Source organism: Clarias gariepinus, chromosome 7 (genome assembly GCF_024256425.1).
Source record: "Clarias gariepinus isolate MV-2021 ecotype Netherlands chromosome 7, CGAR_prim_01v2, whole genome shotgun sequence".
NCBI classification, from domain to species: Eukaryota; Metazoa; Chordata; class Actinopteri; order Siluriformes; family Clariidae; genus Clarias; species Clarias gariepinus.
In genome coordinates this window covers 12,820,141-12,834,795 of record NC_071106.1, presented here as the reverse complement: position 1 = coordinate 12,834,795, position 14,655 = coordinate 12,820,141, and the positions used below count along the sequence as shown (strand labels likewise).

The following is a 14,655-nucleotide window of genomic DNA, read 5'->3' as shown; positions in this document are numbered from 1 at the left end:
TGCAAATAAGACAAAAATGTAGAACCTACAAAACCCTCTATCTGTTTTCCTTGTCATAAGATGTCAAGGTACAGCTATAAAAATGCTGACACTGTAGACACCCTCTAAAAATGAAAAAAAAAACCTAACCAAATGAATAAATAAACCTAACCAAACAAACCCAAACCCATACTGTATACCAACAACTATAAATATAAAAAATATGTATCCTTATGTATATATTTAACAATACCAGACCCTATAAATTACCTGTTACTATAACAGGCACATTATTTTTTAACCAGTGATTTGCATTACAGCCAGCATTACACATCAGAGCTGTTGTTATATAAAATTAATTTACAGCTTCTGACTTATCAGAAATAGCAGTTCAAACAATAAAATTACCAATACTTAATAATATAAAACCATCTAACAGTATGTGCTGTTACTGTAGATGGTTGCATTATTTGATGCATATTACCTGTATAACATTCTAAACATGTTTTATTTGTTCATAGCTATAAACAATATATAAACATAAGTTATTATTAAAATCTTACCAAATAAGCAAGAACAGTTACACAAAAAGGAGCCTAAGTATAAGATCGGCTGCACTAACATACTGTAGCACAAAGCACTTGTAACCACATAAGTGACTGTTAGACATCAAGCCATGCTGTAAAGTCAGCAATCGAAGTCATCTGTTAGCTTCTTTTATAAGCACTGAGCTGGAACATGTCACAGCTAACCTCTCCGGAGGCTTAAAGCACAGCAATTATTGTCACAATGTACTTTCTAGCATGTGGCCCATTAAAATCATAACAGGCACTACAGATGGCCACCTCTGGTCGGGGCAGCCCTGGAGAGCCACTGTCAGTGTTTGGCCTCACCATTTTGGCTGACACAACATTTATGGCCCCCATGAGCCCGCTACCTTATCCCCCTCCCTCCGGCAGCAGCAAACACTGAAGTGACAGCACGACAAGTAACAACTGAATAGTGGTTTGCTCAGTTGTGATGCTCATCATACATTAAATGATATGGTTGAACGAGTTCTATTATATTATTGAATCTAATATATATATTTTTAATTATATTATTATTTTTTGTTTCCCACTCGTAACCAATAAGCAACTATTTTCCAAATTTTTAATTGTGGAAGTCACACCACCAGCCGGTTGCAGTAGTCCCGTAGCTGCTTCGTCCGCCTCCAGTCCTCCTGGACCTGTTCTCCTGGGACCTTTGGATCTCTTCTGCGTCAGGATTTTGGTCTCACTTTCTGTCAAGATTAAGAAGCAAACATGCAGGTCCAGAGCCCATTTTAATTACCTTATCGAAATACTGTAAATACTTCAACCCAAACAAGACTCATGAAGTGTGTAACTATAACTATAAAACTATTAGCTAGAACAAAGAGCTAACATTTAAAGACACAATTTAAAGATACCTAAGCGTTAATAGACAAAATGATTACCCAGGTGCAAATGTAATTAAGATCATGTGAAAAGTGGTGGTTCCTTGGATGTGTAGTCCAGCAATTGTTGGGTGCATTTCTAACAGTAGCTTGCATCTCTAATCTGCCGCAAACAAAAGGTTACTTATATTTGTCATTAAAACAAAAAAAAAAAAAAAGAAATCTTGACTGTGCATGCTTCACAGTGCAAGTGACTACAGGTACGGGTCTTATCAAGAGACAAACTACATACAACAAAAAATTGCAAGCAAGAGACTTGCAATAAGGAGAAGTTAAGATTAGAATATGAAGTTCCATCAGACACTTTTACCAGTCCATAAAGTTGTTGTTGTTTAGGGAGAAGTGTTCTATGCAGTACACTTTATCAAGTAGTTTTATTTCTAGAGGGAATAGAGAGCTTCACTCCTTTTACAGTGTGCCATTTATGTTTACGGCATTTGGCAGATGCCCTTATCCAGAGCTACTTACATTTTTATCTCCACACACATCTGAGCAGTTGAGGGTTAAGGGCCTTGCACAAGGGCCCATCAGTTGCAACTTGGTGATGCTGGGGTTTAAACCTGAAACCTTTTGATCAGTAGTCCTACACCTTAACTATTTACAGGGTTTAATTTGGGCACTCTGCAGCTATGCAACCCCATATGCATTATTGTTTTCAGCAGTTTGTGCTACAGGAGATCTTCTTTGTGGTGCTTTGTTCCCCACATGCATCAGTGAGAGTCTTGTATGCCCATTACCTTTTCCTCAGTTCAACGGTTTTCCTTCCTTTCACCGCTTTTTGTAGTTACAAACCACAGTAATGAGACAATCAATGTTATTGTTATACAGCATATGGCAGGCACACTTATCAAGAGTGACATGCATTTAACCTTCTGTGTAATTGACGGTTAAGGGCCTTGCTCTAGAGCCCAGCAGTGGCAGTTAAGTGATAGAAGCCTGAAGTCTTAACCACTGAGCTATGAGTGCCCTCTGAAGGGCAGTTAAAGACCAGGAGATGCTTTTCCATTTCACCTGTCCAGCTTTTGCAACCGCCATCCAGCACTATGTGTAAATATTAGAGAGTGTTAAGTGTAAAAATCCAAGGGAGATCAGCAGTTTCTAAAATAGTCAAAAAGCAACATGCATTAGAAGCAACATTCACAGGTGTCAATGGGGAAAGTCAGCTTCTACCCCTTGTGCATATGTTTTTGATTGAAGAGTGTAATAAAAAGTGGGAGGTTGACTTAAAAACATGTAAAGAGATGTGTTCATTGGGGTTCTTGCTGATAGCGGTAATACGTAATTGTATGCAGCTGTCACTATCTTAAGAGTTTATTCTCAATAAAGAATCTAAAGGGTTTATTTAGAACAAATTTAATAGCTTTACACTAAAAATATATACTTTACAAAACAAAATATTCATTATAAAGACATTAGTGAGTCACTACTGAGCTGCCTATACATCTATAACTACTATAAAGTACTGTAGATTAACATGATGACATATTTAAGAACTACTAATACTTAACTATAAGTTAAAAAGTTTGCTTTAACCTGGATTTGAAACCACTGAAGAAATCCTAAAAATCTACAGCTTGAGGTTATATCCTGACTATGGATACGATTTGTTGTGTACAGTACAGTATACTCACTGATCATTAAGATGATGCTGTACAGAAGACACTGCAATTCCTGTGTCATTAATGCAATAACATCCTAGCAGGACTATAGAATTTCAAAGGTCAATATCAATTTAACTGATATCATTCATTACAACTGTGCATTTAGTTAAATGTGCGAATCCTCTCATTTTATGTTACTTGACAAACAGTTGTTGGGATCATTTTGGCATCTTTTCCCCCCATAATCAGTGCATAGTGTTGGCTGCTGACTTCAATGATCATGCAAGACAAATAATAGAGTCAGGCATAATGCCTTGTAGGTAATTGGATCACTCCTTTAACCTCCTTAGGGAAAAAAAGGAAAACATTAATGAAATCCAATTTTGAAAGTAAAACTGCTTTCTGTCTGAAAAAATATAAAAGGCACAACCTAACATTCATTTCCATATTTACCGCACACCTCAGGTCAGGGGGTTATTTGAATGTCACCATTTGCTATTGCACCATTATATTGCAAAGTATATTTTGTTCTTGATAACTTTTGGTTTTTATATGATAATTTATAGATTGCTCGTTACTTTTTAATTTCCATGAATAATTGGATTCCACTTATTGTTTTTTAGGAGTAAATTGCATTCATTACCTGACCGATCATGAGTTCTGTAATAAGTCAATTGAACATATCTCCCCTGCATTCATTTACCTTCCTCCACTAATCAATCCTGCTGCAGGTTTTTTATTTTCTTTCCCCTCTGTCTTTTTTGGGATTGAATTTGGAATCTGTGGTCCAACACACAAAGTTGGTATAAATGTCAGAAAGGTAATGGATTAAATTTGCAAGGATTACAGTTCACAAGTATTGCTTCACAAGTATGAGTATGACCTAAGCCTAATGTATGTACCTACAGCCATATACGTATTTATAGAAATCTAATCCCAAAACTGCTTACATCCATATTCAGAAGATCTGTTCAGCTAGTTCCATGCATGTGATGAGCTTGACCTTAAACAGTGGCAGGTCTTATGTGTGATTCAGACAGTAATTAGATTGTTCTTGTGCTCCAGGACAAAGAAGTATTAGGTCCAGCATTATAGTTTGACAATTTGAGGCAACCACAATATATAATGCAGAAAATCATGGTTTAGGGTCACACACACACACACACACACACACACATATGGACTTAGATATAATATTTGGGTACATATTAAATACATAAATAAGACAGTGTTGTAGTACTGTACAGCAATGTCCATTTAATAGGCAACAAAATCTTTTCAGCATGTATGTCTGAAAATTTGAGGATACGGCATCTTTAATTAGAAATTTTGCAAGATACCATGTTTTGTTCATAAAATTATGAATTACAGAATGAGCAGTTTTAAAAATATATTTAAAAAAAAAAAAAAAAAAAAAATATATATATATATATATATATATATATATATATATATATATATAAACAGTATATACAGTATATACACATTTTTTTAAAATAAATTTGCAAAAAGTAAAGTAAGTAAACCTTTTTCATGTTGTCATTATGCGGTGCTCTGTGTGGAATTATGAAAAAAACATCAATTGAATCTATTTTAGACTAAGGCTGTGATGTGCTGAGAATACTTTCCGGGTGCACTATAGTGTGTGTATATATATATATATATATATATATATATATATATATATATATATATATATATATATATATATCACTATATATTAAGGGTTCTTTATAGAAAGCTTCTGAATGGACGTTTTGATAAAACTAGAGCGGAGTTCTTGACGTACCTTGAAAGAGAATACATTAAGTGTGCGTTGTGGGAGTGGTGGCTCAGCCAGCTACAGCTCTACATGGTTGATTCTATAAATCTAAGAATCTAGGTTTGAGCCAGATCAAGTGCTATTTTACTTTTCTTTAAAAAAAAAAGTACCTTATCTTCCTAAGACTTGAACTTAGGGTTAGCCTAACCCTTAGGCTAACCCTAACCCTTTTACATGCGTTTAAAATTTTTCCTATTTATTTGGGATAAGTAGGACCTCATAAGTATAAAATATAAACATTATATTTGAACAGTCTGACACCCTCTTGTGTTTCTACTAATTAATGTATTGGACTTTTGCTCCCATTAAACGATGCTATAAAGTGTCTACTAATGAAGACAACCAGTCTAAGTTGTCCAGGAGATTTAATTTTTATATATATTATACACAGTATATAATTATATTGTTAAATTGAATGAGAATTACAGCTAGGACTACTCGTAACTACTATTATTTTAATGCCTGTCTTCTTTTCCCCATATGCAGTATCACCAGCTTAACTTGAATTTTTACTAATTTAATTTAATGGGCAAAAAAATGTAAAATAAATAAACATCAGTCCATATTTTCCGTTACTATTATTTATATTTTGTGTTTTTAAAAGTAAATGCTTGTGTTTGGAGTTGATGGTCTATTGAAATCTAATTAAATATGTGGCATCTTTGGAGGCGTGAACTTCATTGATCTTTATTAAATACGAATAATTTTCCCAGTGTAAATTTTCACATTTGCACTGAAGTCACCAGCTCTAGAGATGCAGTTCTTCAGGCTGTGACTTATGTCTATGCATGGTTCTGAATGTGTCCAGGGGATATCTCCATCTGTGAACAGACACACTCATCTGAATCATTTATGAACTGGTATGCTGCACCAAAAAGCAAAAGCAAACAGGATTTATGACTGACTTCTGTAACTCAATGACAATGCTCCACCAAAGCTTCCCATTAGAACACCATATACCTCAGGCTTTACTTAGTTTATAGTGTGTGTCACATCGCTGCCTGGGCTTTCTTTTTTTTAAATAATGGACCGACTGCATTTTAAGGTCATACTCTTACATCTATGTAATGATGACAAGACTGAATATTAAGCTGCTCCCTGAAGGAGATGACGGGAAAAGATGAGGTTTGTTATTGGTCATGCGGTATCGTGTTAGATCTTGGGCTTAATGAATTAGACTGTCAGCAGATTCAGAACATCCAACAGGTAGCCAAGTGTGCTGGAAACATATGAACATGTTAATGCGTGTTATAATAAAATGAATGTGTCTGTGTGAGCTTAGACCTAAGAAGATCATTTATTCTGCTGTCGAGTGCCCATGACTAGAATAATTAAGGATTGATGTGGGTGATATTCCAGCAGCACCACAGAGTGGGTCTCTTCCTTCATGCATGCTATACTCTTAGTCTTGGAGTGTTTCTCAGTAATACATCTTCGGATTTCAAGGGGGGTTTGAATATATATAAGGCTTTGTATTATTAGCCTGTTCTTGAATATCCCTGCTTTAAACAAATCATACCTGGCTTGAATTTGAAATTAAGATTAACAAGGTTGAGCTTCTTACCTTATGTGAGAGACCGAGAGAGAGAGAGATGGAGAAAGAGGGAAGGAATCAATAAATATGTAGATCTGCTAAAGATTCATTCATGGGGAAAGAAAAACACTAGTTTGCATTTCAATCAGCTTTAAACAATTGATTTGTTGTTTATATTTACAGCATGTTAACTTGTGAAGAAGTGGATTTGGATGCTTAATAAGATGCTTATGTAAAATGGAGTCTTTTTACAGCTCAGCCCTGTCTATTAATATGCTATCTCTGGCTCTAGACTGGGGGATTAGACTGGAGTAAATATGTTAATGAAACTCCAATTTGCTTATTGAATTACTTTACTGCACTTACTGTAATCAGTGAATTGCTAGGCGGAAGATGCCAGGCTTGCTGATGGATAGTCATGATTGCAAGGCTGAAGAGTTTTGGACATGAATTGGTTCTCTTTGTATGAATATGTAGTGATATTATTGTGGGGGTTGACATCCGAAGACAATAGATTTATTCTGTTATGTTTTTTTTGGACTAACTTAGTAACTAACTAACCAATGAACCAACGAACCATCCAACCAACCATCCATCCATCCATCCATCTATCCATCTATCCACCTACTGTATATATGCAAAGAAATTTATTTTATAGAGATTTAATTATAAAAGATTTTTATAGAGTTTGACATTTCCAGACTGGTAACACATTACTTTTATTAATTTACTTGGTTTGCAAATGTAGATAGGTATAAAAGTATGCCTTGTTCTGTTTAGTACATGTACAGTGAAACCTTGGATTGCGATTTTGGATTAATTTTACAAATTGTACAAACCTTATTAAAAAACACATAGTTTAAATCTGATTGGTTTTGTTTTTTATTAGTTCTGGTTACATTCTGAATGTAAATACTTAACCAGAAATATATGTTAATATAAATAAAAAAAATGAAAAAGAAATCATTTTTTATTTATTATAAATGATATCTCACAGCCCATCTGCAGTATTCTTTGGGCCCACAATTTTGGAAACACTGATTTAGTAGATATACTGTAGTTATGCAATATCAGATGAGGGAGTGCTGTTATACCGATTATTAGCATGGCTGTAATTTGGGACATAACCCTAGTGCTCAATTAGAGCTGGACTGATATTTAGTACAACAACATGTCCTTGAGTGTGATTTTGTTTTTATACACTGGTTCCACAAATACTATTTGTTGTCAACAGATTATGAATCAACAAGTTACTTTGTTTCACCAGAACATGTCATCACACGACTGAACTAGCAAACCAACAGTTGCTGACAGTTAGTGTAATTAACAGGAGTTAAAGTGGTTCTGTTAGCACTGTCGCCTTGCACATTTAGGGTCTATGTTTGATTCGCATTGCCAATTTGCCCGTAGTGTGTGAATGAGTGTGAGTGTGTGTATGTGTGCCCTGTGATTGATTGGAACCCTGTCCAGGGTGTACCCTGCCTCGTGCCCTAAGCCTCCTGGGATAGGCTTTAGGCTCCCGCGATCCTGAAATCAAAATAACACAGTACAGACCATGAGTGAGTGAGTGAATAAAGTGGTCCAGGTACGATGTAGCTAAACCATGGAGATGGTGGACAGTCCTGAAAAACTCATAAGATGCAATTTATATTTCTATTTATTTAGAATGTCAGCTTTTTCTGGGTTGGAATCCCAAATGGAGATTAATGAAAAGCTAGTGCACTATGGTGTGCAATCCCTTGGTCCAAACCAGGTGGTGCCCTTCATCAGGGGTTAGAGAGGGATTTGGGATTCAGCCTTTGATTTAAGGTGACAACATTGTAAGATGAGTTTTCTGTCTAAAAGTGCTCCAGTGACTGGTTTTGAATAAAGGGTTTTCTCAGGTAGTTGCTCTCAGTATGATTCTCGGAACACATGTGATGCGGAATGATAGGTATAGATAACAATCCCAATGTGGTTATGCTCAGTATGACCACTTGAGGAATGCTCAATCAGATTACTTGGTTGAACCTACCTGACGTATAATAAGGTCCATATAATTCAGTACATGTAATAAGGTTTCGTCTGGGCTAAGGGTCTTAAATGTACTAGATGGGAGTCTCCAGTCACCTCCTGATACAATATTATTATGATGTCTAGGTGTTAATTCCATAAGTATTAAAAAAAGTTAAATGATTAATAAAATTTAGCCCGGCGGTCCAGGGTCTGGGTTTAATTTCCCATCCTCGAGTTTGTGTGCATGGAGTTTGCATGTTCTTCCAATGCTTGGTGGGTTTTCGGGTACTCTGGTTTCCTCCAACAGTGCAAAGACATGCGGATTAGGCTAAGTGGCTTTTTCAGATAGCCTATTGTGTGTAAATGAAAATGTGAGTGAGTGTACTGTATGTGTGTGCCCTGCGATGGATTGGCACGTCCGTCCAGGGTGTACCCTGCCCTGTGGGATGGAGGAAACCCACCAAGCATGGGAGAACATGCAAGCACACAGAGGCAGGAATCGAACCTGGCTGGGAATCGAACCCAGACCCTGGAGGTGCAACACGACAGTGCTAACAACAAAGCCACTGTGTCGTGGCATTTATAACTTAATAGATTTTTCCCCCATCCCTAAAATGTACGGTAAGCTCTGTGGCGTCAAAAAAACATTCCTTTTTTTTTTTTTTTTTTACATACAGGTTCATGTTGAATTTTCATTAGCACAAATTTGCACCTGAAAGAAAACGTTACAGAGTGTTCTTCGCAGCTTACATTTCTCACTGTGGGTTTAATGAGTAAAGGGCATATTTCAGCCTGGGTTTCCATCCTAATCCACATAGGTCGTTACTCCACACACTTTAATCAGCAACGGTTTCAGTGTTGTTATGGCAACAAGGCGCTATTGGCCAGGCAACGTATAGATTGGTTCACCAATATCCTCCCAGCATGCTCAGTAATGATTTATAGAAAAGGTGTCATAGTAAAGTGTCATGGATCTACATCTGTCTCCCTGGTATAGTAGATGATATGGTGTGTGTGTGTGTGTGTGTGTGTGTTTAAATATTATTTATGGTCATAATGTTAAAATATTTTTTATGTAGGTTTAGAAGTGTATCCGTGTGTGCACATATGCACTGATGCATTGATATACAGGGACTATAAAATAGCATGCAGTGTGCTTATTATAATGGATAAACAGATGACTGCATGTGTGTGAGCGAGAGAGAGTATTTAGAATTTTGGAGGTGGATTAAGTTGTATAGAAGTGTGTGCAGAGGACTATATTGAATTTTAGTCATTCTATATTGAGTTTCAATCATGTGTGTGTGTGTGTTTGTGTGTGTTTGCTTATTACTGCATGTCAAATTGTGTGTGTGTGTATTTGTGTGCGAGAGAGTATATATGATACTGTGTATTTTTAGTCTCCCAGACTGTGCAGAGGAGGTGAGGAGACTGTTGAATATCAGCCCAGAACCTCAGCATCATAGTGTGTTTGTGTGTGTGTGTGTGTGTGTGCTGTGTGAATGTCTATGTGTGTGTGTGTAAGTAGTATAAAAATATCCGTGCAAATGAAACAGAAAAGAGACTGATGACCTTTAGAATTGTGTTTACACAATGTTTTAATTAATAACAATTACACACACACACACACACACACACACACACACACACACACACACACACAAAAAAAAAATAATAATAATTTTAGCTTTGGAAATCACTGGTTGGCACATTGTTAGTGCTTAGAAATAGTAGTTATTATAAATAATTTTGGAACCAGCATACACTCCCTGATACGTAATCTTCAGTGAAGTCCTGCAAAACAAATAGTATTTAATGTAATTTTTACCGGTCTGTTTAATTTCATACCGGTTTTCATTTCATTTAACTTTACAGCATATTAGCAGTTGTAAAGTTACCCTTTATGTAACCCATAACCATACAGTTTCTCTTTACTGGAACCAACAGGCATAGTTCCAGTGTGACAATGTCAATTTGGACAAAGCAAGGTCCATGAAGACATGAGTTGACAAGGTTAATCTTAAACTTAGAGTCCTACACAGAGCTTAAACCACACCGAACACCTCTGGGGTGAACTAGAAAATTGCCAGCATCCCCTTAAACCTCCTCACCCAGCATTGTTGCATGACCTCAATAATGCCTGAGGTTAGTGTCTCCTTACATTCCCCCTAAACAGAGGATCAATTCCCCAGACTCCTCTTTCCATGGTACCCCTTTTCCCTCTCCATTCCTTATATGGCAATTCTTCCTACTCTACTGTATGCCTTGACAAAACTTTTTAACCGCTTTGTTTCCCCGGATTTCTATCTTCGATGTAGTAGACTCAGGAAATGCATCAGTGCTTATATACCACTTTTTTTGTGAATAAACTAGGGACTACATTCAGACACCATCATGTGTGTGTGTGTTTCCCTCCCAGTCGACAAGCGTATCAGAGGCGGCTGGTAAGCGTATCGAGGCATGGCAGACACTTCAAGCAGTTCATCCCCTCGATTTTAAACAGTTACACTTAAAATCTAGTGAAATGTCTTCCCAGAAGAGCAGAGATTTTGTTACACACTGTGTATTCTGACACATTTCTTTCACAACCAGCATTAACATTTTCCTTAATTTTAGCTAAACCAGCACTTCTATTGTATAGGGCTACACAGGCCAGCCTTCACTCCTCATTGTGCATCAGTGAGCCTTGGCCACACATGTTCACTGGTTTTCCTTCCTTGGATCACTTTTGGTATGTCCTGAACACTGCAGACCGGAAACATCTCACAAGAACACAAACATCTCTAACCCAGTCGTCGAGCCGTCACAATTTGGCCCTGGTTAAAGTTACACAAATTCTTCAGCTTGCCCATTTTCTCCTGCTTCCAACACATCAACTTCTGGAAAAAGGTTCACTTGCTACCTAATGTATCCCACCCATGACCAGCCACCAACATTGCAAGATATTAAAAATGTTGCTACTTTGATAAGGGCCAAATGTGACGCGTGTATGTCTGTGTGCTTCCATCACCAAATAGATAAACTCGCTGCTGCGCCAATGTTTTGCCAGATGTATTATTACTTTACAGTATAACATAAAAGGTGATGATGACACTGCCTACATGGGGAGGGACGTCAGCTACACTGGACAAACATAATTTCTGTTTAATATGTGTAAGATACTATATATATACTGTATATACACAACTTATAATCATTACAAAAAATTATCCCTACTTTTTAAATAAATAATTAAATAAATAAATGAGATCTTCACAACTCTCTTCTCCAGGGGTGTGTTAAGCGACAGACTGGATATATGTGTGCGACATGACTAAGAACTAAATGTTGTAATTGAACTGTACCAGTCCTGTTCTTCGAAACCGAGGTTTCTTTCTCTTTCTGTGAGAAATGTGTAGTCTTGTCAAGCCGCTGACCTTCTCACCTGTTGGAAATTGTTAAACCGAGATGTAATTGTGTCTTTACTTCACCTCTTACATCCCAAGATATCCAGCAATCCTAACTTTAGCCGTGTCCCGTAATGCAATTTTAAATTCGTTTTTTTTTTTCTTTTTTCTTTTGCTAGCTTATTATGCATTACGTGCTTTCATGAATGAAGAGAAATTGCCAGACATGCATTGTATGACTGCTGAAAACGGAATGACATCCCATCTGGTTTCATCAGTAGCCTTATCAAGCATGAAAGAACGCATTACAAAAGTTTGGAAAATACATGCAAAAGAGTACTGTACATTCACAAACCGCTGTTCTCACAGTCTTATGCGGTTGCATGTCCTAGAAACAGCCAAACCTTAAAGGGTTCCTTCAGGGGCACAAGAGAAAAAGCCTATATTGAAGTAAAAACTTTCATAAAGATGCATAAAGAATATGCATTCCTTATTGTCCAGAAAGATATGTACACATTTCAGTTACAGTACAGAAATTAAACAACGTGAATAATTAGTTATTCATTGACATTTTTATCCCTCTTACTATCTACCCCAGGACCATTGGGTAATTATTTAGTTATTTTGTTGCTATATAGTTTATTAAATACTACGTTATGTTAACAAATAATGATAAAAAATGTGTCTATAAATGTTATCCAAAATTTCTTGATTTCTAGATTCACACACACTGCGTATGCTGTGAATGAACTTTTTTATACATGCACCAGTATACCTTACTACAGCAATTTAATGTACAATTTATTATTTTGTATAAGCATGTACAGTAATGTCATGCTAGCATGTTTAATATATAATACTCAAAAACATCATAGATCACCACCTACTGGCAAGTAATTGTAAGACATCCTAAAATAGAGATGGCTTAAATACAAAAATGGGAGAAAAAAAATCTGATATAACATGATCACAAAATATGAGGAGGATTTAAATACACATTTTCTTGGGGCAATAGATAGTAGTAGGTAGTAGTTTATATTGTTGTTGTTGTAGTTGTTGTTGGAATACTCCACTGTGTCAAAAATGTATACAATGTTTTATATTATTAAAATATGCATCTTTATTTATTTGATTTCCAAATGGTTAACTGTTAAATCAATACTCCATTAGATGAAAGTGAACATACAAAAGCATGGTGTCCTTCTTAGTGGAAACATTAATCAATTTTAAAAGCATTGATGTAATGAACGAATGAATGATAAGAACAAAAGAACAAAGAAAACTCACTTACTCATCATCTATAGCACTTTATCCTGTTTTCAGGGTTGCTGTGGGGGGGTGGGGTTGGGGGTCGTTGGGCTGTAGCCTATCCCAGAGGGCTTAGGGCATGGGGCGGGGTACACCCTGGACAGTCCTTCACAGGACAAAGAAACTTTGAATTTTAAAAATAAATGTGCATTTCTTCTTAGCTTTATTATTTTATTTAAATGACTCAGAACAAATAAATAGAGTGATGGCAGATATCTATAAAGGGGTCCGTGCTGTGTTGCATAGACTGCTTAGTTGTGAAAATGTGGTTAATTTAATCCATACTCTATTTTGTGTGAGCAACTGTAGCTCTTGTAATATTGAAAATGCAGTTTATTGTCTTTCCAAAGCATACGTAAAGTATGTTGTGCATCAATCGGCAGAAACTACCATTTATGTTCTCGCAGTTTTTTATCTGCACAGACTTTTACTGCAGCAGTCGTTGATCCTTGTACAATCCTTCCTTTCAGATTGTTGATCAAGTGTTTTGCACAGACCACATAGAATTTCTTAAACTTTTGATCTTTGTTAATAAGACCAGCATATATCTAACGTATGTCCTTGGTTTGCATTCACTACGTTTCATCAATTTTTGGAAAACACAGGATAAAACAAGTGCAGGATAAAACGGTTTGTGCCTTCAATAGTCTAATCTTGTTCTTAATTAATCCCACTGAAGCAATGTATGATTTATGTTTTTTAGGCTTTGGCACGTGCTGCAGAAAACTTTCAGATGGAGCATCAGTGGAAGGACGAGTTTGACGTAAGTAATTTATCATGTTGCATTATTAATAAAAAGGCTCCAAATAAACACACGTTATTCTTTGCACCTTCTTGTCCATGGTAATGAATACATGTATATATATTTTGGTTTAATATTAAATGGCCTTTGATTTTGATACAAGTTTTAATATAATATCTTTGCAAGTATACAGACCATATAATAATATTAATAATAATAATAATAATAATAATAATAATAGTAATAATAATAAAGATGTAAACTTCCAAAACAAAATTTAATGCTAGAGTTTCTTAGCTCCGCAATTTCAGATTTTGGACATAAATAAATAAATAACACATTTAAGTTGTTTGCTTTTTTCTATTTTAGCGCTTTATTAAAAAAAAAAATCATAGGTTGTCTATGGCCACATGGCAGCAAACAAGTCTGCTTCATGTTTTGTATTTAGGTTAGATAGATAACAAAGTAAATATAGATAACATTTACTCATACACAAATCAATTAGGCCACCATTTGTTTACACGCACAAACATTCACAAATATTTTTTGATCTTTGATGTATTATTACTCTGGTTTGCCTGACAGCCTGACTCAAGCAATCTCATCCATAATGCACTTTAATTATTGGAGACCATATTAAAAAGTTCACTTTGTCTTTGCTGTCCTTTGGTTATTTTATTTTCTCCATCATGGGCAGCTAAGAAACAAATAAAACTAATTTAGGATTTTGCATCATGTCAGCCACAGCATCCTCAAAAGCAAACACAGCACTTGTTTCCATTTGCAGCAGTCTCAATGAGATTCTGCAGGA

The 14,655-nt window shown here is 36.0% G+C and overlaps 1 protein-coding gene across 2 annotated transcripts in view; it reads left to right on the top strand.

Moving 5' to 3' along the window:
• The window catches only part of LOC128527775 (voltage-dependent calcium channel subunit alpha-2/delta-1), a 132,601-nt gene that overhangs the window by 46,336 nt on the left and 71,610 nt on the right, over positions 1-14,655 (top strand). For both annotated transcript variants that reach the window (XM_053500348.1, XM_053500349.1), the window contains exon 4: positions 13,806-13,865. In XM_053500348.1, the coding sequence (XP_053356323.1) occupies positions 13,806-13,865 (60 nt within the window). The remainder of the gene's footprint in view (positions 1-13,805; positions 13,866-14,655) is intronic.